The sequence below is a fragment of the Rattus norvegicus genome, chromosome 9, assembly GCF_036323735.1.
Source record: "Rattus norvegicus strain BN/NHsdMcwi chromosome 9, GRCr8, whole genome shotgun sequence".
NCBI classification, from domain to species: Eukaryota; Metazoa; Chordata; class Mammalia; order Rodentia; family Muridae; genus Rattus; species Rattus norvegicus.
The window spans coordinates 43,248,054-43,275,592 of NC_086027.1; the positions used below are offsets into that span (position 1 = coordinate 43,248,054).

Sequence of the window (27,539 nt, forward strand, 5' to 3'; positions counted from 1 at the left end):
TGTACAGTCGAATGCAAACTTGTCTCTTCATTCTATTTCTTCCGGATGCTGTCATCCTCTTCCGGTAATAAACGTCTCTGTGCTGTTATTTACAAATTTGGAAACACTGGTTGACATGCACTATCTGAGGCCATTCGTGTTTTGTAATCTCTCATATCCTTGACAAGATCTACCCCCATAAACAAAGTTCCCACTGTATTCAGTCTGACACAACAAAGAGCAGCTACTATATTCCATAGGGAATGTATCCATTCAACTCATGGCTTACAGAGAACTAAAGAAAATGGTGGAGACACGAGCTGAGTCAATCATAAAGAACTCAGACCACTTCACATCTACTGGGCACAGACTTTCCTTATTGAACCACACACGTGCTCTTTAAGGAGCCGCTATTTCCACAATCGGTTAATTCCATTGATTAAGCAACAGATATGAATTACAGAACAAGCCCACAGTAGTGTGCTGGGCCACTGTAATTACCTGAGACTGTCAGACTTAAGTGTAAACGCCTCCTTCCCACAGTCTCCCTCTTCTGGAAGTAATGAATGATTTGCTCTGGAATATTCCATCAATGACATCAACATGATGCATACAAAGATTATGCGACAAGAAACCCACTGCTGTGACTTCAATGATTTACACGGTTCTGGAAGGTTTGTATGTGACAGTGTATGTGCGCTTAGGTTCACACAAGTGAGGGCGGCTCATGGGTGTGTGTGCACATGTATGTGAAGGCCAGAGGTAACATCTAAACATGGACTTCCCAGACTCAGCCAGTGGGCCAGCTTACCATGTGGTGGGATTACAGGTGGCCCCTGCCCAGTGGGCCGGGTATCTGTGTGGATGCTCAGGATCTGAACTCCAGGCCTCGGGCGTGGGTAACAAGTGTTTCACCCACTGAACCATTTCCCCAGCTCATTCTAGCCTCTTACATGGGCACACGACCATCAGCTCTATAGAATCCCAAGAATAAAACCCTCCTTCACATCCCAATCTCGCAGTAAAGCAGAGAAGCACCACAGGGTAATGGGAGGAGCAGAGGCTGCAAGTCTGAAGGCCGCTCTAGCTTCAGGTCTTAAGTCAGCAGCTCCAAAACTGGAAAAGTCACATAACGACCCTGACTTGCCATCGTTCTCATTTGTAACTTGGAATTACTGATGTCAGGCTTGACTAGAAATGCTGGGGAAAGCACATAAAGTGGCTTATTCCAAGTACTAGTAAAAATCAGTAAAGTGTATTCTTGTACAGCAGAGCAACTACATTTTTTACCAGTGAACAGACAGAAGGCAAACGGCGAGGCGGCCAGTATGTGGTATGTGCCAAGAGGAGACACCATCCGGCTCTGTGCCAGTTTGTGCCCAGACCCTTGTAAACCTCAGTATCCACACGCATAAATAAAGATGGTGACTGCAGTCATCCAACAGAACTATTAGCAAATACACAGGTAGTGGTAAAATGGTATACAGATATAATTATAGATGGTTATTGATAAAACACAGTCAAATAATTCCTATACCCTGGGAACTCGTCTTAGCCAGATTAATGCAGTATACTGAGATTAAAGGATTACATAAAGAAGAAACACAGGTAGGGCACAGTGGCACACACTGCAGTCTGGCAGGGAAAGGGGATTCGGAATTTGAGACAATTCTGTACTACACAGCAAGTGATGACGTCAGTCTAGGAAGAGAGAAAACAAATACACACACGTTTAGACTCACATTTTATATAAATGATTATCATTTTGGGCAGATGTGTGTATATATACCACACATATTATGCCTTTTATATAAATGATTGTCATTTTTGCATATATAGATATATATAGATGTATTGTGTGTGTGTATATATGTCTGCCAAATATACATACGTATATATGCCAAAATGACAATTTATATAAAATGCATGAGTCTAAACATTGTACTATACAAATGGGCTAACTTCCAAGAGAAAGAGTAAAGACAAAGAGAATTACAGCACACCACAGAGAGAATGTGTACAGCATACACATCCAGCTCCCAAAACAGAAAGGAAGCCACCTGCCACCTATGGCTATGATAGACAGAGGTGACACGGAAAGCGGAAGATCGATGAGGAGAAACCCTTGGGTTCCCTGCTCTGTAGGCAACAGAAAAACCTCAATCTCCAAGCGCCGAACTGACAGAATCAGTTTTCACTTAAAAACAGAGTGGAAAAATGCGCAGAAAGGAGAGAAACTGGACAGTAAACACTATCTGGAAGAATATTTTAGGCAATATTACATGGAGGCCAGAGAAGGTGACAGCTTGACTTATCTCAGCAGATGAATTCAGATTCTTCTGGAAAAGAATGGATATAACTTAGGGGAGAAGACAGACGCGAATTTACAGCTCAGGGAATTTGCAGCTCAGTTACTTGAATGCTTCCTAGATACAAATTCACCTTCTACAGAGAAAACCTATTTTAATGGAATAAAACTTCAATTTGAGTCTAAACATTAAAGGAATGTTTTAATGTAAGTTCAAAATCACAAAAAGCTCTGTTCTGCCTTGAATGCTAAAACTGTCACCCACAGCTCAGGTCAGTTAGACGGCTTAGTGAGGAATGCAAAAGTCTTCAAGTCTGATGGCCTGAGTTCAGCCTCTGAGACCCTCCATACACTGAGGGGAGGGAGGGAGGGAGGGAGGGAGGGAGGGAGGGAGGGAGGGAGGGAGGGAGGGATGAAGGGAGGGAGGGAGGGACACAGAGACAGACGGACGGACGGACGGACGGACGGACGGATCGACCGACCGACCGACCGACTAACCAACCTCTGGAGGCCAATCTATTCTGAAAGGCAGGGATCCTTTAAGTACATCAGGTCTGACTGGAACTCAAGCATCAATCACTAAGGGTGGATCTGTGAGGGGGATTCCCACCTTCCCACCTCCCCTCTCCCTCCCTCCCCATCTCTGTGTCCTGCTCAGGGTCTCTGCATCCTGGACCACCAGGATATGAGGAACCTCTCCCACATGATCTTGCAACACGAACTCTGCCTTGCCCTCCCTGGCACGCTGAGCCCATGGGCTGAAATCAAGATTCCCCCAAGAAGGTGTTGGTTGTCTATTTTTGGTCCCAAGAATGAAGAAGGTAATATCATCCCTTAGGTCACTGGAGCAGCTCCAGGGCTGACTTTCCTGTCTTCTCACAAAGAAGTGCTGACAGCAACTCAAAGATCAAGACATGAACAGAACAAGATCAAGCAACACTGCCTCAGACGAAGACACTTGATTCACACTAGCTCGTGAGACAGCAAGGTTGGCTTTGGTACCGAGTGCCAAAGGGATGCTTCACCAGATGACTGTTGTGGTAACCAAGAGGGGCGTGTGTCTCCACTGTGTCCAGAGTGACAGCAGCCTCGGTGCCACAGTGCTTCTAACGGAAAGTCTGCCGACACTGCATTGGGCAACGCTAGCTGAATTCTTATGTTATGGGTCTAAGACAGGGCATCTGCTTTAGAAATATACCATAGCGATTATACATATTAAAGAGAAACAGGAGAGAGGCAGACAAGCCTGGGAAACCAGAAGAGACTGCTCTCTGTACATACATCTCAGACACCAGAGGAAAACACCAAAGGCCATCTGGAACCCTGGTGCACTGAAGCTCCCGGAAGGGGCGGCACAGGTCTAACTGGTTGCTGCCGCCGCAGAGAGCCCTTGGGCAGCACCCCGCGAGCGAACCTGAGCCTCGGGACCACAGGTAAGACCAACTTTTCTGCTGCAAGAAAGCTGCCTGGTGAACTCAAGACACAGGCCCACAGGAACAGCTGAAGACCTGTAGAGAGGAAAAACTACACGCCCAAAAGCAGAACACTCTGTCCCCATAACTGACTGAAAGAGAGGAAAACAGGTCTACAGCACTCCTGACACACAGGCTTATAGGACAGTCTAGCCACTGTCAGAAATAGCAGAACAAAGTAACACTAGAGATAATCTGACGGCGAGAGGCAAGCGCAGGAACCCAAGCAACAGAAACCAAGACTACATGCCATCATCGGAGCCCAATTCTCCCACCAAAACAAACATGGAATATCCAAACACACCAGAAAAGCAAGATCTAGTTTCAAAATCATATTTGATCATGATGCTGGATGACTTCAAGAAAGACATGAAGAACTCCCTTAGAGAAACACAGGAAAACATAAATAAACAAGTAGAAGCCTACAGAGAGGAATCGCAAAAATCCCTGAAAGAATTCCAGGAAAACACAATCAAACAGTTGAAGGAATTAAAAATGGAAATAGAAGCAATCAAGAAAGAACACATGGAAACAACCCTGGATATAGAAAACCAAAAGAAGAGACAAGGAGCTGTAGATACAAGCCTCACCAACAGAATTCAAGAGATGGAAGAGAGAATCTCAGGAGCAGAAGATTCCATAGAAATCATTGACTCAACTGTCAAAGATAATGTAAAGCGGAAAAAGCTACTGGTCCAAAACATACAGGAAATCCAGGACTCAATGAGAAGATCAAACCTAAGGATAATAGGTATAGAAGAGAGTGAAGACTCCCAGCTCAAAGGACCAGTAAATATCTTCAACAAAATCATAGAAGAAAACTTCCCTAACCTAAAAAAAGAGATACCCATAGGCATACAAGATGCCTACAGAACTCCAAATAGATTGGACCAGAAAAGAAACACCTCCCGTCACAAAATAGTCAAAACACCAAATGCACAAAATAAAGAAAGAATATTAAAAGCAGTAAGGGAAAAAGGTCAAGTAACATATAAAGGGAGACCTATCAGACTCACACCAGACTTCTCGCCAGAAACTATGAAGGCCAGAAGATCCTGGACTGATGTCATACAGACTCTAAGAGAACACAAATGCCAGCCCAGGTTACTGTATCCAGCAAAACTCTCAATTAACATTGTAGGAGAAACCAAGATATTCCATGACAAAACCAAATTTACACAATATCTTTCTACAAATCCAGCACTACAAAGGATAATAAATGGTAAAGCCCAACATAAGGAGGCAAGCTATACCCTAGAAGAAGCAAGAAACTAATCGTCTTGGCAACAAAACAAAGAGAATGAAAGCACACAAACATAACCTCACATCCAAATATGAATATAACGGGAAGCAATAACCACTATTCCTTAATATCTCTCAACATCAATGGCCTCAACTCCCCAATAAAAAGAAATAGATTAACAAACTGGATACGCAACGAGGACCCTGCATTCTGCTGCCTACAGGAAACACACCTCAGAGACAAAGACAGATACTACCTCAGAGTGAAAGGCTGGAAAACAACTTTCCAAGCAAACGGTCAGAAGAAGCAAGCTGGAGTAGCCATTCTAATATCAAATAAAATCAATTTTCAACTAAAAGTCATCAAAAAAGATAAGGAAGGACACTTCATATTCATCAAAGGAAAAATCCACCAAGATGAACTCTCAATCCTAAATATCTATGCCCCAAATACAAGGGCACCTACATATGTAAAAGAAACCTTACTAAAGCTCAAAACACACATTGCACCTCACACAATAATAGTGGGAGATTTCAACACCCCACTCTCATCAATGGACAGATCATGGAAACAGAAATTAAACAGAGATGTAGACAGACTAAGAGAAGTCATGAGCCAAATGGACCTAACGGATATTTATAGAACATTCTATCCTAAAGCAAAAGGATATACCTTCTTCTCAGCTCCTCATGGTACTTTCTCCAAAATTGACCATATAATTGGTCAAAAAACGGGCCTCAACAGGTACAGAAAGATAGAAATAATCCCATGCGTGCTATCGGACCACCACGGCCTAAAACTGGTCTTCAATAACAATCAAGGAAGAATGTCCACATATACTTGGAAATTGAACAATGCTCTACTCAAGGATAACCTGGTCAAGGAAGAAATAAAGAAAGAAATTAAAAACTTTTTAGAATTTAATGAAAATGAAGGTACAACATACCCAAACTTATGGGACACAATGAAAGCTGTGCTAAGAGGAAAACTCATAGTGCAGAGTGCCTGCAGAAAGAAACAGGAAAGAGCATATGTCAGCAGCTTGACAGCACACCTAAAAGCTCTAGAACAAAAAGAAGCAAATACACCCAGGAGGAGTAGAAGGCAGGAAATAATCAAACTCAGAGCTGAAATCAACCAAGTAGAAACAAAAAGGACCATAGAAAGAATCAACAGAACCAAAAGTTGGTTCTTTGAGAAAATCAACAAGATAGATAAACCCTTAGCCAGACTAACGAGAGGACACAGAGAGTGCGTCCAAATTAACAAAATCAGAAATGAAAAGGGAGACATAACAACAGATTCAGAAGAAATTCAAAAAATCATCAGATCTTACTACAAAAACCTATATTCAACAAAACTTGAAAATCTTCAGGAAATGGACAATTTCCTAGACAGATACCAGGTACCGAAGTTAAATCAGGAACAGATAAACGAGTTAAACAACCCCATAACTCCTAAGGAAATAGAAGCAGTCATTAAAGGTCTCCCAACCAAAAAGAGCCCAGGTCCAGACGGGTTTAGTGCAGAATTCTATCAAACCTTCATAGAAGACCTCATACCAATATTATCCAAACTATTCCACAAAATTGAAACAGATGGATCAATACCGAATACCTTCTACGAAGCCACAATTACTCTTATACCTAAACCACACAAAGACACAACAAAGAAAGAGAACTTCAGACCAATTTCCGTTATGAATATCGACGCAAAAATACTCAACAAAATTCTGGCAAACCGAATCCAAGAGCACATCAAAACAATCATCCACCATGATCAAGTAGGCTTCATCCCAGGCATGCAGGGATGGTTTAATATAAGGAAAACCATCAACGTGATCCATTATATAAACAAACTGAAAGAACAAAACCACATGATCATCTCATTAGATGCTGAGAAAGCATTTGACAAAATTCAACACCCCTTCATGATAAAAGTCCTGGAAAGAATAGGAATTCAAGGCCCAGACCTGAACATGGTAAAAGCCATATACAGCAAACCAGTTGCTAACATTAAACTAAATGGAGAGAAACTTGAAGCAATCCCACTAAAATCAGGGACTAGACAAGGCTGCCCACTCTCTCCCTACTTATTCAATATAGTTCTTGAAGTTCTAGCCAGAGCAATCAGACAACAAAAGGATGTCAAGGGGATACAGATCGGAAAAGAAGAAGTCAAAATATCACTATTTGCAGATGATATGATAGTATATTTAAGTGATCCCAAAAGTTCCACCAGAGAACTACTAAAGCTGATAAACAACTTCAGCAAAGTGGCTGGGTATAAAATTAACTCAAATAAATCAGTTGCCTTCCTCTATACAAAAGAGAAACAAGCCGAGAAAGAAATTAGGGAAACGACACCCTTCATAATAGACCCAAATAATATAAAGTACCTCGGAGTGACTTTAACAAAGCAAGTAAAAGATCTGTACAATAAGAACTTCAAGACACTGAAGAAGGAAATTGAAGAAGACCTCAGAAGATGGAAAGATCTCCCATGCTCATGGATTGGCAGGATTAATATAGTAAAAATGGCCATTTTACCAAAAGCAATCTACAGATTCAATGCAATCCCCATCAAAATACCAATCCAATTCTTCAAAGAGTTAGACAGAACAATTTGCAAATTCATCTGGAATAACAAAAAACCCAGGATAGCTAAAGCTATCCTCAACAATGAAAGGACTTCAGGGGGAATCACTATCCCTGAACTCAAGCAGTATTACAGAGCAATAGTGATAAAAACTGCATGGTATTGGTACAGAGACAGACAGATAGACCAATGGAATAGAATTGAAGACCCAGAAATGAACCCACACACATATGGTCACTTGATTTTTGACAAAGGAGCCAAAACCATCCAATGGAAAAAAGATAGCATTTTCAGCAAATGGTGCTGGTTCAACTGGAGGTCAACATGTAGAAGAATGCAGATCGATCCATGCTTATCACCCTGTACAAAGCTTAAGTCCAAGTGGATCAAGGACCTCCACATCAAACCAGACACACTCAAACTAATAGAAGAAAAACTAGGGAAGCATCTGGAACACATGGGCACTGGAAAAAATTTCCTGAACAAAACACCAATGGCTTACGCTCTAAGATCAAGAATCGACAAATGGGATCTCATAAAACTGCAAAGCTTCTGTAAGGCAAAGGACACTGTGGTTAGGACAAAACGGCAACCAACAGATTGGGAAAAGATCTTTACCAATCCTACAACAGATAGAGGCCTTATATCCAAAATATACAAAGAACTCAAGAAGTTAGACCACAGGGAAACAAATAACCCTATTAAAAAATGGGGTTCAGAGCTAAACAAAGAATTCACAGCTGAGGAATGGCGAATGGCTGAGAAACACCTAAAGAAATGTTCAACATCTTTAGTCATAAGGGAAATGCAAATCAAAACAACCCTGAGATTTCACCTCACACCAGTGAGAATGGCTAAGATCAAAAACTCAGGGGACAACAGATGCTGGCGAGGATGTGGAGAAAGAGGAACACTCCTCCACTGTTGGTGGGATTGCAAACTGGTACAACCATTCTGGAAATCAGTCTGGAGGTTCCTCAGAAAATTGGACATTGAACTGCCTGAGGATCCAACTATACCTCTCTTGGACATATACCCAAAAGATGCCCCAACATATAAAAAAGACACGTGCTCCACTATGTTCATAGCAGCCTTATTTATAATAGCCAGAAGCTGGAAAGAACCCAGATGCCCTTCAACAGAGGAATGGATACAGAAAATGTGGTATATCTACACAATGGAATATTACTCAGCTATCAAAAACAATGCCTTTATGAAATTCATAGACAAATGGTTGGAACTGGAAAATATCATCCTGAGTGAGGTAACCCAATCACAGAAAAACACACATGGTATGCACTCATTGATAAGTGGCTATTAGCCCAAATCCTTGAATTACCCTAGATGCCTAGAACAAATGAAACTCAAGACGGATGATCAAAATGTGAATGCTTCACTCCTTCTTTAAAAGGGGAACAAGTATACCCTTGGCAGGGAAGAGAGAGGCAAAGATTAAAACAGACACAGAAGGAACACCCATTCAGAGCCTACCCCACATGTGGCCCATACATATACAGCCACCCAATTAGACAAGATGGATGAAGCAAAGAAGTGCAGGCGGACAGGAGCCGGATGTAGATCTCTCCTGAGAGACACAGCCAGAATACAGCAAATACAGAGGCGAATGCCAGCAGCAAACCACTGAACTGAAAACAGGACCCCCCCCCCCGTTGAAGGAATCAGAGAAAGAACTGGAAGAGCTTGAAGGGGCTCGAGACCCCATATGTACAACAATGCCAAGCAACCAGAGCTTCCAGGGACTAAGCCACTACCCAAAGACTATACATGGACTGACTCTGGACTCTGACCTCATAGGTAGCAATGAATATCCTAGTAAGAGCACCAGTGGAAGGGGAAGCCCTGGGTCCTGCTAAGACTGAACCCCCAGTGAACTAGACTGTTGGGGGGAGGGGGACAATGGGGGGAGGGTGGGGAGGGGAACACCGATAAGAAAGGGGAGGGGGGAGGGGGATGTTTGCCCGGAAACTGGGAAAGGGAATAACACTCGAAATGTATATAAGAAATACTCAAGTTAATAAAAAAAAAAAAAAAGAGAAACAGTGATAGCATTCTTTTTTGTTATCTTTTTATTTTTGAGATTGTAACATGACCACACCATTCCCTCTTCTCTTACCTCTCTCCAAGTCCTCTCATATCTACTTCTGAGCTTTCTGTCAAATTCACAGTTTTTTTTTTCGTTAATTGTTGAGTAACAGCAAATATGTTAGGAATAATTTTAATAGGAGGCAAACATGCAGATCCAGCAAAAAATATTCATTCTGAGGACGATTTAGTTTTACCACAGCTCAATTTTCAGTGAAAAACAATTAGCACAAAATCAATGAGCATAAAAGCTGCTACATTCTTAACCTTTTGTGTCATATGTCATTTCCTCCAAAAACAAATTTAAAAAAATTTTAAATGGTTCACAAAATTTATACTGTGTCCCTGATAATTATCGTGCCAAATATTAAGAGAAATGTTTGACTAACTAATCAGGGAATCTTGGAAATGGATCTTGGTTTCTTATCTGAAACACCAACTTACTCTAAATATGAAATGAAAAAGACAAACTGGTTCATTCACAATGTTTGCTTAGCTAACGCAGTTAAGGGTTAGGAATGCCAATGTCATCCTATGCATACACTACCTTTTATTTGCTGGAGCAGCCTGTAAAAGACACCAAGGGTGAACTACCAGAGCTTTCTTGGGTTACAAAAACATAGCAAAACAGGAGGGATGTGGCCGTGAGTATTCAGTTGCACTGGAAGATGTTCTGAAGACTCTGGTTGTAAAAGGACTGGGTATCCTTTTGCTAAAATGTAACAGTGCTGTGGACCAGCAAAATAAACCTAGTCTGGGCTTTAACAAAACTGACCAGAGTGTAAAAGGTAGGATGGACTCTTTTTTTAAAAAAGTTGTGATTACATAACAAATCCTAATTACTATATTATAAGACAAAACAAAGAACAAGAGACATCGCTCAGGCCAAGGGCTATTGCCACCAGCACTCATGGTAGCTCTTCCAACTTAGTTAACCTACTAGGTAATTCCTCACAGGCATGCCCAGAGGCTAACCTCCTCTAGACAATGCCTCGAAGGCATGCCCAGAGGCTTGTTCCTCGTCAAGACAACAATCAAGATTAACTATCACAACCCCAAACCTACATTTATATAGCCAAGTTTACAGGGTGCTACCTTTAACCCAGTTAAGTCCATGCAAATACTGGGGAGTGGGGGGGTGGAGGGGTGACAGATGACTGACATAAGAACACAGACAATCGCAGTCACACTGACGTAGCTAATTTACAGAAAATATGAATATCTAAATCAGCATGAGTATCTAAAATGATATCCCAAGTGAGAGGCAGACCAGCTGGACTTTGTGGAAGCAACAGAAAAAAATCCTGACCACACCCCTCAGCTACACCCTGACACATCAACCCCCCTCAACTACACCCTGACACATACATCAGCCCTCGTCCCTACGATCCTGAGGTAAGCGCCAGCTGTCAAGGGTGATCACCCCTCCACTCGTCTCTTCTCGTGTGGTTTGTCCCAGTGAAAACCCTGGTGGAGCACTTGCAGCTGGTGGGCCTGGGTTGCAGCTCCGAGTGTGGCACCCAGCCCAGTTTGTGCAGAGCAGTTGTGCAGATTCAGCCAACAAGGAAGTAAGCAGGGCTCTCAGACTCTGGTAGTCTTTTAGAGTATCATAAGAAATATTTAACCTTGAGGTAGAAGCATTTAGATATATGTCCTTTGATGACTAAGATCTGAAAGTTGGGGGGGGTATTTTTTAATCTATCATTAAAGAAACATTTACTCTTTTGGGACATTCAAAAGATAATATTTCAGCTTCGAATGCAGGAGATTTAAATGGAATCCAACTTCATTCAATATTTCATTAATACTTTGGTATGTCGATTACATACTAAAATCATATTTTTGATACGAAGTAAAGTAGATGTCACTAAAATTACCTTCAGGCTATAATATAAAAATATACATGTGATTCCCACCAGGCCCACAATGACAGGAGACAGCCAAATGATCCTAGGCTAGGTAGGCAAACTCACAGAACAGTCACTAACTAGCCTGCCGAAGGAAAGTTCCTGAGACTTGTGGGCAGAGCATAGGCTACATCTGGACCCAGTAAGGAGAGGCCTTCAGTCCACTGCAGAAGAGCTAGTGTTTAAGACATTCTACTTGGAAACCGGTGTTCAACATATTCAACAGACTTTGCCCTTAAGCAATCTTGGGATTGGGATTAGTTGGAGGTAAACTACACAGGTTCAATTCGGAGAGAATCACGTTTCACACATTGCTATCTGTGAGTCTGGGATTAATTAGCCTGGTCTAACGCGCCATACAACTGCCACAGCCCATCCTTCCCTCACACATAAGAAGGCGTGGAGTGCAGGTGTGGTGCTGCCACAGTAAAGGCCTTGCTCTCCCATCCTCCGGGAACGCCTTTCCTGAAGCACAGCATAGAGAACACACTGCCCATCTGTGTCTCGAACTTCCCAGCACCACAGAATCTGGAGGTCAGCACGACTCACCCCTCTCCGTCAGGAAGGCTTGAGTTCATCACTTCCACACTGATATAGAACAGGAAATCAGCAAAGAAAGCACAAGGGATCGGAACCAACTGGTATTTCGGAAATCACGTTGGTGTGGCCATTCGAGGTAAGTTAAGGCACCTACCAAAACCAACTGCAATGGCTTACCTTCTCTGATGAATCCCAAGCTCCTGTCTGACCCTGTCAAATAAAGCCATGTGCGTCACAGCACGGATAGAAAACTGTTTCAGAAAGAGAGGACAGGGCTCTGCATGTCACACAGATACCATTTTGCAATCACAATTTTACCCACTTTGGACATTAAAACAAACAAACAAACAAACAAACACCCCACTCTGCCCACGTAAGCTAGGCTGTTCAGACATTTAGAAAGCAAATCCCCCCGCTGCACGGATTTGTTGGGTGGGTAAGGAAATCACAGAAGACAGAGTCACAACATGTCATTTCCTGCTGCGAAGGACATCGCAAGAAAACTCATTCAGCAGCTGTCAGCACGGAATCGAAATGAGTTTCTTTTTACAGCTAAATCCCTGGTAAATAGTATCTGACTTGTGTTAGCCCAGGTGAGTTTCCTGGCAGTTATTCCAAATGAGAACACGATCAATAAAGTTCAGTCAAAATTGAATATAAATTATTTTCCCCAAGCATGAATTTTACTCAATTTTATTTTTAAAACGTCTACTCAGTCGCCTATCATCAGACAATATGCAGTACAATCTGTATTCCTGGAGAGCAGGAGGGCAACTGAAGGAGGAGGAGCAAGCAGGGCCCTGCTGCTGGTGCACGCTGCCCCTGTACGGCTGCTGCTTCGCTCCAGTTGCCTTCATCTCCCCCACGAGGCCCACATTTTGCTTATTCCAATGTATAACCATAACAATGCAATAAACTGTAATGGAACTGGATTCTGCATATTGTGCTTCTGGCAAAAATATCATAAGCCTACATTTGTCAAAACTCAGCTGATAGCCTTAAATAGGTGCATTTCTCCTTAAAGTCTGTTTCAAATGTAAAATTCAGGGAGGGCATCCCAGTGCACACCTGGAACCCTAGACTGGAGGTCAACTTAGATTACAAAATGTGAGGATATCTATCAGTCTGTTACTCTCTCTTGCACACACATTCATAAAGTTAAACACACACACATACATACATACACATATATATACCGTAAAAACACGATCTATACATATACATATATATGTGTGTGTGTGCATGTGTACATGAATCATAAAAACTATACAAGGCCATCAACGAATTCCTCTGCCTGCACCAGTAAATGTCTTGCATCCCCTTTATTCTGGGTGCAGAGTCTGGTGGTGTAATGTTCAATGACTGATGGTCTGGGACAGACTCTGGCTCTGGTTCAGGATACCCAAGATTAAGAGAGGGTGCCTGCTGGGTCAGTAATGAATGGTGAAAGAATGAAGGTCGAACATCCTGCAACTTTGTGGGGAACAGATGAAGCCCCGAGTGGATATGTGTTACTGACATGAGAATGGCCGTCAAAGACCCCAATGCCTCAGACCATGGGGTGACAAAGCCTTCCGCAGGTAAGGGTGGGGGAATGGATGGGGGAATTGTTCCCCTGCTTGGAGTACAATGTTGGCCAAAGGCTGACCTTCAGCTAAAACGAATGTAACAAAGCCATCAACTGCATGGTCCTCCTCCTGGATGACTAACCCTGAGATTGATCCCTACAGAGACCCTTACTCAGATTAGCCATCCCATCCCCTTCCCCTGTACACTATACATAACAAATGCAGAGTTTCTGGCTGCTACTCCTGGTCTCCATCAGAATGCGTGCCCACCCACCTCTTCTGACTTCGTCTGCCGTTCCTTCACTCCCATCCCCCCAGCTAGGGCAATCCCTAAGCGATGTAGGTCTCAATAAAAATCAACATGGTAAATCGATGGCTGACTCTCGTTTCTTAGAATAACTTCCAGAGTACAGACTGCTTCTGAGACTCGAATCCTATTCATGGCATTCTAAGACGACCCCCTCACATTTGGTCACAGATAGTAAGAATACTGTGCTTGGGGAAGCTGTGTAGGCTTTTCAGATTATTCAACATTAGCAGGGGTGGGTGGTCAGGCAAAAGGTGCAGAGACAGCTAATGAGATTTTTTACCAACAGTCACAGCTCACAGAATCACATAATGCACTTTCCTTTAATCCTCAAACAGTCACTGAAGTCTCATCATGTCTAAGGGGTCTATTTCAGTCATTCAAATCTTACCCATTTTGTTACTGGAAATATTAGTCTACGAGATTCAGTAAGTTCCAGAGTACTTCTCCCATGTGGTCACAGAGAAATGGAACGTCCTGTGTGCGTGGACAATCCATAAGTCACGAAGACAAAGACAAACTCCTGCCTGAGAAAACAAAGTGTGGACATGGAAAAGCTCTGTGACTATGGGCCTAATCATCACCTCAGGACTTGGTTACCATGAGAGAGAGAGAGAGAGAGAGAGAGAGAGAGAGAGAGAGAGAGAGAGAGAGAGAGAGAGAGAGAGAGAGAGAGAGAGAGAAACACACCAGCCTCTGGGTTAGACAAAAAACTACCAACACTCTACAATCTCATTCAGACTCAATATTTAACAATTTTGAAAAAAGTGAATGAATTGCAAAAATGTAGAGCTCAAAGTGTTTCTATCTTCCATCTGTCCATCTGTCCATCCATCCCTTCATCCATTCACCCATGCACTAGAGTCACATGGTCACTGGGCTCAATATGGCAGTCACAGTGTAAGTAACAGAGAAAAAAAGGTAAATGAGATGGACAAATTCTTTACTCTCATAGAGACTGCATTCTAGACAATTAACGCACAAATGTTGCTGTCTTAGTTACTGTCCTATTGGCATGAAGAGAGGTCATGATTAAGGCAACTCATAAAGGAAAACATTTTGAGGTTGGGGACTTGCTTACAGTTTTAAAGTTTAGTCCATTTTTATCATCATGGCAGGAAGCAGACAGGCATGGCGGTGGAGCAGTAACTGAGAACTTTACATCCTGACCCACAGGCAACATGACTGTGGGAAGTGGGGGCTTTTGAAGCCTCAAAGTCAAACAAGCACACCCTCTCCAATAAGGACACATCTACTCCAACATCTACTATACCTCCTAGTCCTTCCCAAACGATCTGTCAACTGGAGACTATATATGCAAATATATAGGAGGCCATTTTCACTCACACCTCCACAGTTGCCACGAAGAACTCTGGAGCCAGTGGTGGAGTCGCACACCTGTCATCTTAGCACTTGTCTGAGGTAGGAGGGTCCTAGTCAGACGGGTAGCTTCAACTGTCCCTCCATAGCTTCAACTAGAGTCACATGGTCACTGGGCTCAATATGGCAGTCACAGTGTAAGTAACAGAGAAAAAAAGGTAAATGAGAGGGCAAATTCTTTACTCTCATAGAGACTGCATTCTAGACAATTAACGCACAAATGTTGCTGTCTTAGTTACTGTCCTATTGTGACTCTAGTTTCTGCTATGCTCCTGAACAGGGAAACTGCTCAGCTGTGAAGCATGGCTCCTTTGGAGGCTGTCAAAAGATCCTTTCACAGGGGTCTCCTAAGACCATTGAAAAACACAAAAGGACAAAACCCACACCAAAATAAAGGACCTGTCCTTCTTTATGACTCTCATGACCTTCAGTTACCGAATGTCTTACCACAATCCTGGAAGAGTAGCTCTTACAAGCTCTCCCATGTTAGTCACCTTTCCACTGTGACAATAATTCCAAAGATTACCTTAAGGAGGGAGATATTTTTTTGATCATGGTTTCAGAAGTGTTAGTGGACTCCATTGCTTTGGGCCTAAGGTGAAGCAGAATGTCCCTGAGACAGAGTATGAGAAAAAGAGAGTGAAAGAGAAGGGGTAGGTGCAGGCCTAATATAAAATATAGCCTCTGAGGTACCCTCCTAATGACTTACTTCCTCCAGCTAGGCCCCATCTCCCGAGTTTCCACTAACCCCCAAAAATACATTCAATTACTAACCCTGCAGTGGACTCCACCATTGACAGTGTTTTAAGCCTTCTGATCAATCGCCTCTGGACAATGCCTTATTGGGGCCAGGCCTTTCTAAAGTCCTTCAGAGACACTGATAGCAAACTACACCTAACCTCACCTTGGATTTAGAACTCTTGGCCCCGGGCTGGAAAGATGGCTCAATGGTTAAGAAAATTGACTGCTCTTCCAGAGGTCCTGAGTTCAAAACCCAGCAACCACATGGTGGCTCACAACCATCTGTAATGAGATCAGATACCCTCTTCTGGTGTGTCTGAAGACAGGTACAGCGTACTTAAATATAATAAATAAATAAATCTTTAGGAAAAAACTCTTGGCCCCGCTATTATGGTTTCATCTTTTTTTTTTGGGGGGGGGGGGTTCTTTTTTTCGGAGCTGGGGACCGAACCCAGGGCCTTGCGCTTCCTAGGTAAGCGCTCTACCACTGAGCTAAATCCCCAGCCCCTTATGGTTTCATCTTAATGTGGTTGTTTAAATGTGTTTCCAACATGATATGAACAATGTTGTCCTGTCCTTTAAGCGGTAGCTGTAACTAGGTATTCAAATTTAAAATTTAATTACAATAACATTTAAAATAAAGTTCTTCGGTTGTATGTGATGAGCACAAGATAGCTACATGACTATTGGCTGCTGGGATAATCAGTTCAGCCATCTTCCCAGTAAGTTCAACTGCACAGCGCTCAACTCCGGTGCAGTTGCTAATGTCTTACAGTGGGCGCTACAGGGCTTCCTTGGGTCTTTTCAGAAAACCAGCACCCCGCCCTCATTCCTCTGTACTTAGAGAGTTTTGGATTGACCCAGCAGTCAAGAACTGATTTTTTTAATGTAACGTAATGGATTGGCCAATGAGTGCTAGAGAGAAACTCTAGAACAGGAGACTTGGTGTGTTTCGTCTCCACAGCACACTCCCCTTGTCACACAGTCTCAGGTTCCTCCATATACACAGAGAGGCGCCTCAAGACTCAGGAAAGACAAGAGCTAAGTAAAAGACAGAGAGGCCTGCTCTCTACTGAACAATATACGGGCACTTAACAGTGGAGCCTTGAAAGTCAACTTCTATTACGTCACATTCTTGTTTAACAGTGCAGCTGCTTTATAGTTACATGCAAATGCCCACACGGGTTACAACAGTCAGCAAGGGCTGCCCAGAGGAGCAAGAGTTCACGTCTTCCATCTTTTAATAAATGTGGTATACTTAACTACGTATTTTACTGAACACACTAAATGGCATTAAATTGATCTAATAAAAATTTTAAAATTCTCTCTCTTTGAGTGTGTGTGTGTGTGTGTGTGTGTCTGTCTGTCTGTCTGTCTGTCTGTCTGTCTGTCTGTCTGTCTGTCTATGTGTCTGTGTGTCTCCGTGTGTGTGCAGTACCCATGGAAGCCAGGAGAAGGTGTCAGCACCCCTTAAGCTGGAGCCACAGGTAGCTCTGAGTCCTGAACATGAGACCCTGGCCTTCCTCAAGAGCAGTACAGGCGACTGACTACTGAGCCAGCCTCATATTCCTAAAGTAACCCATGTGCATATGCTACCTCTCCTAAGACTTGCCTCTTCTATTTGATCAGGAATATATGCACATGCATGTGTTCAAGAATTTGGGTTCTTTTCCCCTTTGTAAATATACTGGAGTTAAGGGTCCATATCTAAAAACTCTAAATCCAACTCTTAGCAAACACATCCTTAAGAACATATGATCATTATTGATACAGATATGAAAAAATATAATTCTGGTTGTAAACTGAAAATTATACATTCTAATTTATTTGGTTTATACCAAGCCTGAATAACCTCATAATATAATAATCTTATTAATTTACTGCACAGAGCTTTTCAATAACCAGGGAACTAAAAGCCGTGTTGCTGCATGAGTGAAAGGAAATAAACAGTTCAAGAAACTGGGAACAGGATGCACTAGCGACAACTGAGGCCTCTGTGCATCGCATTAGGCCAGCTCTCGCCACAGCCTTTGACTGGTGGAAGCCCCCATCTACAGACCATTTGCTGACATTTACTTTCCTTTCTACCACAATTGACATGAATACCAAGACAATGTTCCGATTTGAAAATGAGAGTTTATTCAAAGAGAAAACACTTCAGTTTATAGCTGTGCCTACTAGAAGAAGCTTTCTCAAGAGGCTGCCTGTCTGACACAGGATTAGTGACACCACATTCTTAAAGGGATAAACAGAAACGCGTGCAAACTCAGCAAGTGCACTGAGTGGAAACAGGAATTCTGCACAAGCAGCCATAAGAGTATGACATGGCAATACAAAGTAAGGAAGGTGTTTCCATCACTTAAAGTGATGTTATGAGATCAGTTATGACTATCTTACAGATTCAGCATGCTCTAAAAGTTAATCCTCTGCTCGCAACAGTGCCCTGGCTGCAAGGTTGTATTGGCGCTGTTTAAGTTCTAATGCATTCAAGCTGAAACACGATGGTAGAATTAGGAGGAACAGTATAGCAAACATAGTTTAAAAAATATTTATTCTTCAATGAAGGACAAGACACTAAATAGGAAAAGCAAGGAAGGTGATTGGTAACATAGCCACCCCATTCCTATCCTAAAGCAGAGGATGCAGGGGAGGTGCACACGCAGTGGACAAACACCTCAGTATTCTTAAGGGATAAAATCTCTCTGGCAAATTACTGTATGGAAAACTGGTATCCAAGCTTTCCTCTCTAATCTCATGCTTTCATACTTTAAATTCTGAGTGAGATAATAAATAGAAATAGTACTTTTTATTATACATCCTCAGAGCCTGAGGGGCTGGGGACTGGGGCAGTAGGTGAAGGTGCTTGCCCATTGTTAATCTGGGTTTGGTCCTCAGGGCCACCAGGAGGAGGACAGAACCAGCTCTTGCAAGTTGTTTTACACATAAACAGAAATAAACAACTACATGTATTTTTTTTTTAAATCATTCTACTTTATAAATACTACCTCATGTGTACCAGGGTTAGGGAGTGGAAGACTCTCCTTTACAGTGAGTCCCTAGGTTCATGGGAACATAACCAAAGGTCTTTGTACGGCTCAAAAATAAGCCAGTACGCTAAATAACCACGTCTAGAAAAGGCAGTGGCAGAGCACAGGGCCGACAATGAACTTACACAGACAGCTAACAATGCCTGGTGTAAGAAAAACAGGAAGTATTCATACTAATTCTCTCTCCTATTCTGGAATTTTATGAAGGTTTATTGTTTCTTTGGTTGCTCTGTTTGGTTTCTCAGCAACTGAAAACCAGTTAATTTTTCCTTAGTGGAGAGTATTCCTAATGGAAATGTTTAAAAAGTAGTATTTTATGAAATATTCACTAGTCGCCCTCTTTAACTGTCTCTAAAAGGTTTTGCAGTGTTAAGTCACACGGCCTAGAACTCCAGAGTTACGAGTCTCGCCTTGCCTTCATCTCCCAAGTCCCTGGGAAGACAGAGGACCACCACTGTTGTCTCTTCTGAGGAGAGAGGTGTGCTGCAGTTTTCATTTTAAAGAAACATCTTTGAAAGGAGAACTTTCTCTAAACTTCTGCCACCCTTTAAAACAAGCACACATCTGCCTGCTATCCTCATGGCATCTTCTGAACAGGAACTGACTGGCACACTACGAGGATCAATGCAGCCCCTATGAGCCCTTCCTCCTCTTCCTTTGGTACCCTCCTCAGCCTTCCTCCCTTAATTATTCTTCCTCTAACTCCCACAGTCCTCTTCCCTCACCCACTAATGTGTCTACCTCTACTCCTAACAGGAGCTGTCTCTGGCTCTCTGCCTGCCTTTGGATCCCTTTCACCTCCGCCAGGTCTAGCCTCAATAGGAGATATCCTAGTCTTACTGCAACTTGATAAGCCAAGGCTGGTGGTGATATCTGTGGATGGCCTCCCCTACTCTGAAGAGAAAGAAAGGAGGAGTGGATGGGGAGAGGAGGTTAGAGAAAAGGAAGAGAAGAGGGTTGGGGATTTGGCTCAGTGGTAGAGCGCTTGCCTAGCAAGCGCAAGGCCCTGGGTTCGGTCCCCAGCTCCGAAAAAAAAACAAAAGAAAAAAGAAAAAAAAAAAGGAAAGGAAGAGAAGAAGGAGAGAGAAGAGGGAGGGAGAAGAGGGAGGGAAGCTTCTATTGGCAACCGTAAAGTAAATAAATAACTTCATTAGTTTAAAAAAAATTTTTAGTATATCTACCATGACAAGTTTAAAAAAAACTAGAACTTCTTTCAACCCAGAAGTCCATGAATATATCCTTCTTCCTTCCCTGCCCTTAGGATGAAGCCCCTAGCAAGAGGAGCCTATATGTCTGTCCCCACGGCCTCATTTCTTATTTATTCCTTGGTAGGACTCAGATTTCCAGCTGTACCATTTTTATAACATTGTGACTGACTATATACCTCTTTCCTAACTCCCCTGTGGTGTGTGACAGTGCTCTACACTTTCCTTTAGCACCTTTGAAACTATGTCCTCTCAGTGTGCCCTGGCTGGACCTTAGGGAGATCTCTCCATGGTAATCTACCAGTTTCTCTTCTGGCTCACCTCCCATTCCACCCCCAGTCCCTGCTGCCCATAAGGTCAAACTCCAATATGCTGTGGATTCAAGATACTTCTTCTCTCTATCTCTTCCTCAGTTAGCTCAACCATTTCGATGACTATAGCCATCACCTAGAGAGTCACAAGCCAACACTGACCACATTAAAGTCTGTCTGAAATTATTAATCCGCCAGCAACCTTAGTCTCCTTCTCCTCTATTTTGGCCTTAAAGACAACATTCTACAAGCAGGATTAAGGCTTCCTCTGGTTTGAGCAGTCAATGTGAGTCACTACTGAGCTAGAAAGAATGAATGCAAAGCAAGTGGGCCTTGGGGCCATCATTTAAGGAAGTCATCACATGAGAAAGCAGGTTACTTAATAAAGCTATGTGCCTGGTATCCATCTCTAATCAAAAGCTTAGCAAGGTCTATAACCCGATAACGTGCTGGTCTCTTGGATGAAGCCAAACCTGTGACTTCTCTGATAACAAACTGTACCTTACTTCACCAGCACGTAGTGTGCACTCAATGGGCACATAGTAGGCACTCAGTAACCACTGAGTGCTGCTAATGTAAAAATAAACTTACTTCTACATGATACTCAGGCAAATGGTTTACTGTGTTTAATTTTTAATGAGAACTAAATTCAATGAAAAAATATGGATGATATTACATCTTCAGGCTCAGTAGTGTCTTATAACAAAAATGTCCTAGATTACCAGGTTAGCAAAAGTGTTGCACTAATTCGGAGTGACAAGATTCTGTAAAATAATTTGGCAATTTCTCTCTACTGTTCTGTTCCTTCGACTTTTACAGGTATCAGAATAATCGCCCAAATGAGATTTATTGAGAAATTTAATTAAAATTCTATCCAAATGCTATTCATCTTCCCTCTTTCATCATTAGAGACACCAAAGTTAGGACAAATAATGATTCCAATAACACCCTCTGAGTCACACAAGTTATACAGTTCCTGCAAATCAATGACAATTATTCTTTTCTAACAAGACTGCCATTAGAATCTCTGGAATCACATGATCGGCTTCCTCATCTCCCTCCCTCTCCCTCTCTCTCTCAGAATGAGTCCCGTGCATCCTAGACCTGACGACAGCTCACCACTCAGTGGAGAATGACCTTGAAGTTCTAACCGCCATACTTCTATCTTCCAAGCACATGTGCCACCACACCCTGCCGATGTCGCACCGGGGAGGTCAACCCCAGGTTTCATGCTCACTACAGAGGCACTCTACCCACGGAGCTATGTCCTTAGCCCCGCTCTTTGCCATCTTGGCCTTAAGAGAGGGAAGATCAAAGGACAACGTCATCCTTGACAGCCAGGAGACAACCCACTATGCTTGAAAGACACACACTCCCTCAGGTTACTCTGTAGAGCAGGAGGTGCCAAGCTGTGCACACCTGCTGCCACCCTACCTACAGATGTCTTTGACACAGTAATAAAATGAGAAGCCATTTGGTTTAATAACAATAAAACAGCAACATCCGGGCCTCGTTGCCTAGCAACCAGTCTTGAATGAACTCCACCGAGAAAGAAAGCCCTAAACAAATGTACAGTTTGTGCAAGTTTCAAGGACTCAGAGAGACGTCGGTAGTTAATCTAAACTCTAGGTGACAATTACCATGCTGAGATGGAAGGAAGAGAATCGATCATGATTGTGTAGAATCAAGTATTCACCAGAGCTAAGACACGACCTCTTTGACGGATACGTGAAACCAGGAAAAATTTAGGGCAAAATGATTTATAAAATATAAAAATTTCATTCAGAAGAAAAACAAAAAATGTCAGAGACATCTGTAGGCATACGTTGCACTTCATTCTGCAGAACACACGCACCTAGTATGTGTGGGTATTATCCTGGCTGCCAGGCCGTGGGAAGACAATTACAGCATCAGATCCTGCAATAGCAGGAAAACTGCCTCTACCTGGGTCAGGCTGAGAAGGGAGCTATGTGACACCTGACCTGAAGGACACACAGCCACTCTCCCTCTGGGTTACAGCTCTTACCAGCAGGGATTCCAAGAGCAGGTTTTAAGCACAATGAAGTGGGGCGGAGGGTAATAGACAGAGAATAGCTAAAGCCAAGGACATAATCACATCTGGTGGGGGTAGGAACTACATCAGAGAGAAAGGCATGAGTTAAGGAAACTGGAGAACAAGCTAGTGAAGTAAGAGACACTTTGAAGATACAATCAAAAGATTTAGAAGGGTCAGAGAGTAGAGATTGAACAACATACTCAAACTTGAGGTCTGGGTTTCTTGACCCACAAGTGTAGCTCAGGGATGTGAAACAAACGTGTATAGGATGAATGTTACTAGGCACCAGAAGCACTCGTCTTATTCACACTCACACCCTCGCCGCACAAAACCAATGACATGGAAAAATGAAAGCCGCTTACCCCAGAGGACAAAGGAAAGAAGAAGGCAGTGGAAAAGATGAAAAATAATAATTTCTGAATGACAATATCTGAGTGACAAGGGAGAAGGGAAAGCTTAGGGACAGAGATGGAGCACGGGGTAAGAACACTGGCTGCTTTTGCATAGGACCAGAGTTCAGCAACCAACAGGGAGGCGCACAACCCTGGTGCTCCAGGTCCAGGGCATCTGATCCCTCCCTGACCTCCTCCCACACCTCGAGAACATGGTGCACACACGTATAGACATGCAGTATACTCACAAAATAAAGTAACCAAATCTTTAAAAACTTAAAAACTAGAAACCCTGAAGAGAAACAACATTTTTGACTATGTTAAGCCTTGTAAATATAAGAAGGCTAAACAAAAAGATTGAGAGAAGGACTTGGAGCAAATATAAGAGTTACAATGTTTATACTTTAAATACTTGAGATCAAATAAAGTCAGGAGATGTTATCAATAATTGAGCAAAGAATACAGACTGTTCATCTCACCCTAAAGCAGAAATGGGTAATAAAGTGTCGAAAAGTCATTCTTCATGGAACTGAGGAGCATGTGGCCACAGTAGCCTCTTTATGACTGACCAATTTGTCCTGTTCTGCCGCCTTCAAGATTACAGTGGCCTGGGTCATTACGTGTGTGCAATACAAGAATGTGAGTAGAGGAACATTTGAAAAGAAATACATACATTCTGAAATCTTTAAAGTGGTCGATACACTTCAAGAAAGTAATTCTGCTTCTGAAAAACTATTCTAAGGAACTGAGAATCTAAAATACAGATAAAGATAAAGGTTTGTATAAGACAAAATGACTAAGCTAAGGCCATTTTGTCCTGACTTTACTTTGTGTCTGCCTGGACACTTCTCAACCCTCCACCCCTCAACAGCACATTTGCCTTGGCAATACTTTTGGGACTGCCATGACCCTGGCCATGGTTCAGATATTTTAACCAAGATAACAAGTTTAAACATAAAACTAACACTAAGAGGAAGCATAAATCATAAACGTCCACTGATGTGGCTTCACCTTTAAAAATGCCGTATGTACCCCTGAGCCGGGGCACCAGCGCACTCTTCGTCTGGTCATTAATAAAAGGATCATACTTTAATTGACTGAACCAGCATGGTTGTCATTAACTATCCCAATCTATCACTTCAATGGCATCATTACTTCAGGCAAGAGAACTGGAGATGACCTCCATGTCTTCAATACATTGATAAATACACTATAACGCAACTGTAAAAGAAAATCCCATGCGATAACTAAAAATGATGTGTTACGAATCATTTCAATAAAGTGACAAGTCTCGTGTTTGTGGTAAGTAGGAAAAAGTAAATTTAATAAACCATCGTTTCAATACTGGCATTATAAAAGCATAGAGGGATGGAATAGTAAGGGCATTTTTCATTTCCTTATACTTTGATTGTTTTATAAATACTGAAGCTATATTCTGTTTATATTCAGGAACAAGCCTCATCCATTCATCAACTCCAAATCAAAGTATTCCTTGGCTTTGTGCTTTAGATTTATCCTGAAGTTGGTCATCTCTACTCAGTCTGACTTGAATGTCAAAATTTAATAACAAACACCAGTTTATTTTATTATAAGATAACTAAATCTTTATAAACTTAAAAATTAGAAACCATAAAGAGAAACAGTACTTTTCACTATGTAAGTCTTGTAAATATAAGTAGGCTAAATAAAAATGTAGAGAGAAGGACTTGTAGCAAATATAAGAGTTACGGTGTTTATACTTTAAATACCCGAGATCAAATAAAATCAGGAGATGGTATAAATGTATGAATAATTATACATGTATGGGTGTATATAACTATATGCATAGTTATAGATATAGTATAGATCTATAAATAGTATAAATGTATAAACAAATAGCTTATACATTCTTATTGAGTGAACCTGTTTAGCATCCTAAAGTCAAAGAGAGCCAAGTATTCAAGTTGATTAACAGAATTCAAGCAAATAAAAGTAAGCACCCTGAAAGTGGTTTAGCATTGAGAAGTGTGACAAGGCGTTGCCTTTCCGTTACCTGAGGTGGCTGAGCAGAGGCTGAAGTCGTTCATCGGACTGCACAGCAGGCAGGGACCTGGCTGTTAGCTGAAATCAGAGAAAAGGGTCAGGAGAGCGACGAGGGCAACACTCTAGGCAAACAGGGCTGCTGAAGGAACACTAAGATGGGGAGGCAGCCCGGGAAACCGGGCACAAATACAAGGGAACACTTCCATATTAAATCAAATGCTTAATCATGAATTCATCGGGATTGAATAACGACATGTTTCCAGCACTCAGCAGGCTGAGGCAGGACAGTGGAGAAGCAAAACAAAAGCCAAAGTTAACTACACTGTCGTGAGGACAGAAATTTAGTTACTTCAAATCTCATCTCTTCAAATGAGAGAAAGGAATATAAGAGAAGAGTTCCACCATCTGAGTTTGTGGAAGAGCCTCTACTCACAAGCACGCTATCTCTGAGAGAGCGCTATACATTAAAATGTATAAGAAGCTTTCCAGAATGATACTAAGACAATGCTGGCATTAGGAGAGGAACTCAGTTATGGCTAAGTAATCAGGAAGTCAGAATACATACTGACTCCCCCATAATTTCCATAATTTTAACAACCTTGTTACTGTAAAAACCCAAGAATACCTTCTAAGACTCAAACCAACTAAAAGTATTTAACGCTGAAACGCAACCTCAAATTAATCTAGGAGAGCAGAACTGAACACCACAGCTGTACAATAAATGCCATGCACCAAACCAACGACAGACTGGCCTGGTGTATTTATAGCCACAGGAACTGAGACTTCCCCTAGGAAGTAAAGACACTCATCCATCCAGAGCATGTGAAATAGACTCAAAACAACAAAATGCGATAAATCTCTTCTGGATTTAATTCTCAAAGGAAAAGTAACGGCCTACAAGACATCCCTCAGTATTTATTATCCATAGCGTCCTCACTCCGCTGATCTCAGGAAAGATTTCCCAAAAACAGAAAACAACTTATCAAACTGATGCTTCATACTATATAAATAAAGATAGAGCTAAATTTAAAATATTCTAATGTAGGTCTTAGGGTTGGGGCTATAAGTTAGTGGCAGAACAATTTCATAAACAAACAAAGGAACAAACAACATAATTTAATCACATGATGACTAGCAGACGTTCTAGGTTTTACCTAAGTCAACACATCCACTGGTTATGAATTTAAAACACAAGACTGTGACACAATAAGATGCTGTGATTTTAGCAAAAGCAGCTCTTTAGGGCTCAGGAAAAATGCTGTCTCCTGTGTCACCACCAGAAAGGTTATCGAAGTCATCAGATTTTATAAGCAAACCTTCAGCCCGTCCTATAATGGAATCCTTAATGCCAAATCCCTCTGCAAAATATCACTTTCACTGTTAGAGATTCCATGTCTCAGAACCAGAGCTGTTCTCTAAGAAGACGTAATTAACCTATCCAGATGTTCTAAAAGCCAGTTCTCTGAGAACAGAGCAGACGGGCTGGACTTCTCCACGCGCCCGTCAGTTTCCACAGCTTCCTAATTAAAGCATCTCTTTAGATGGAAGCAGACACTCTCCACCACAGCACTGCCTGACAGCTGCTCACTACCTCTAGTCCTTCCTCCCTGCCGTCCTCCAGCGCTTTTCCCTGAACTATTAACTCGTCTCCACTCTCTACCACGCCGGCTGCCTGCTTAGCTCCTTTCCTGATTTAGCCCTGACTAGAAGACTGAGATTTTCAAATTAAGAGTTAATTTCTTCCCTAATTAAAATCAGCGAAGACTTCTCTCTCAGGCTCTCAGGTTAAAGTTACAATGACCTTATATCCAACATTTACGAACTTTTCACTTGGGACCACACTAGTGAAACTCTCAGCTGAGATCCAGGCAGCTACACCAGGCAGAGCAGCAGGGACCCAGGTAGAAAGCTGCCTGCTGCAGCGGCTTCAGTTTCCAGAGCACTGTGACTCAGTTTTGAGCCCCTCTACCACCAACTTACTCTTTACTTATTTATTTATTCTAATTTTTATTGGTTATTTTATTTTACATTTCAAATGTTATGCCCTTTCCCGGTTTCCCCTCTGTTAACCCCTTCTCCCACCCCCTCCTCCTGCTTCTATGAGGATGCTCCCCCAGCCACCCACTCCCTCCTACCTCCCTGTTCCTCCTACCTCCCTGTCCCTCCCACCTCCCTGCCCTGACATTCCCCTACACTGGGGCATCAAGCCTTCACAGGACCAAGGCCTCCCCTCCCACCAACTTACTTCTCAGTCTGAATACTAGAACGGGTGACAACAATCTGGTTGTCAACCTGATACATCTGGGAAGAGGAAACCTCAAGAGAAGAAAGGCCTCTGTCCACTTGACCATGGGCATGCC

At 42.3% G+C, this 27,539-nt stretch overlaps 1 protein-coding gene across 13 annotated transcripts in view; it reads right to left on the reverse strand.

Annotated features, from left to right (window-relative positions):
• The window catches only part of Prim2 (DNA primase subunit 2), a 212,133-nt gene that overhangs the window by 59,704 nt on the left and 124,890 nt on the right, over positions 1–27,539 (reverse strand). For 11 of the 13 annotated variants that reach the window (XM_017596335.3, XM_006244691.4, XM_039083201.2 and 8 more), the window contains one exon: positions 25,190–25,257. In XM_017596335.3, the coding sequence (XP_017451824.1) occupies positions 25,190–25,257 (68 nt within the window). Of the gene's footprint in view, positions 1–12,327; positions 12,733–14,416; positions 14,553–25,189; positions 25,258–27,539 lie in introns of those variants that run through there. The other 2 variants (XR_010054582.1, XM_039083207.2) reach the window with 2 other exon arrangements.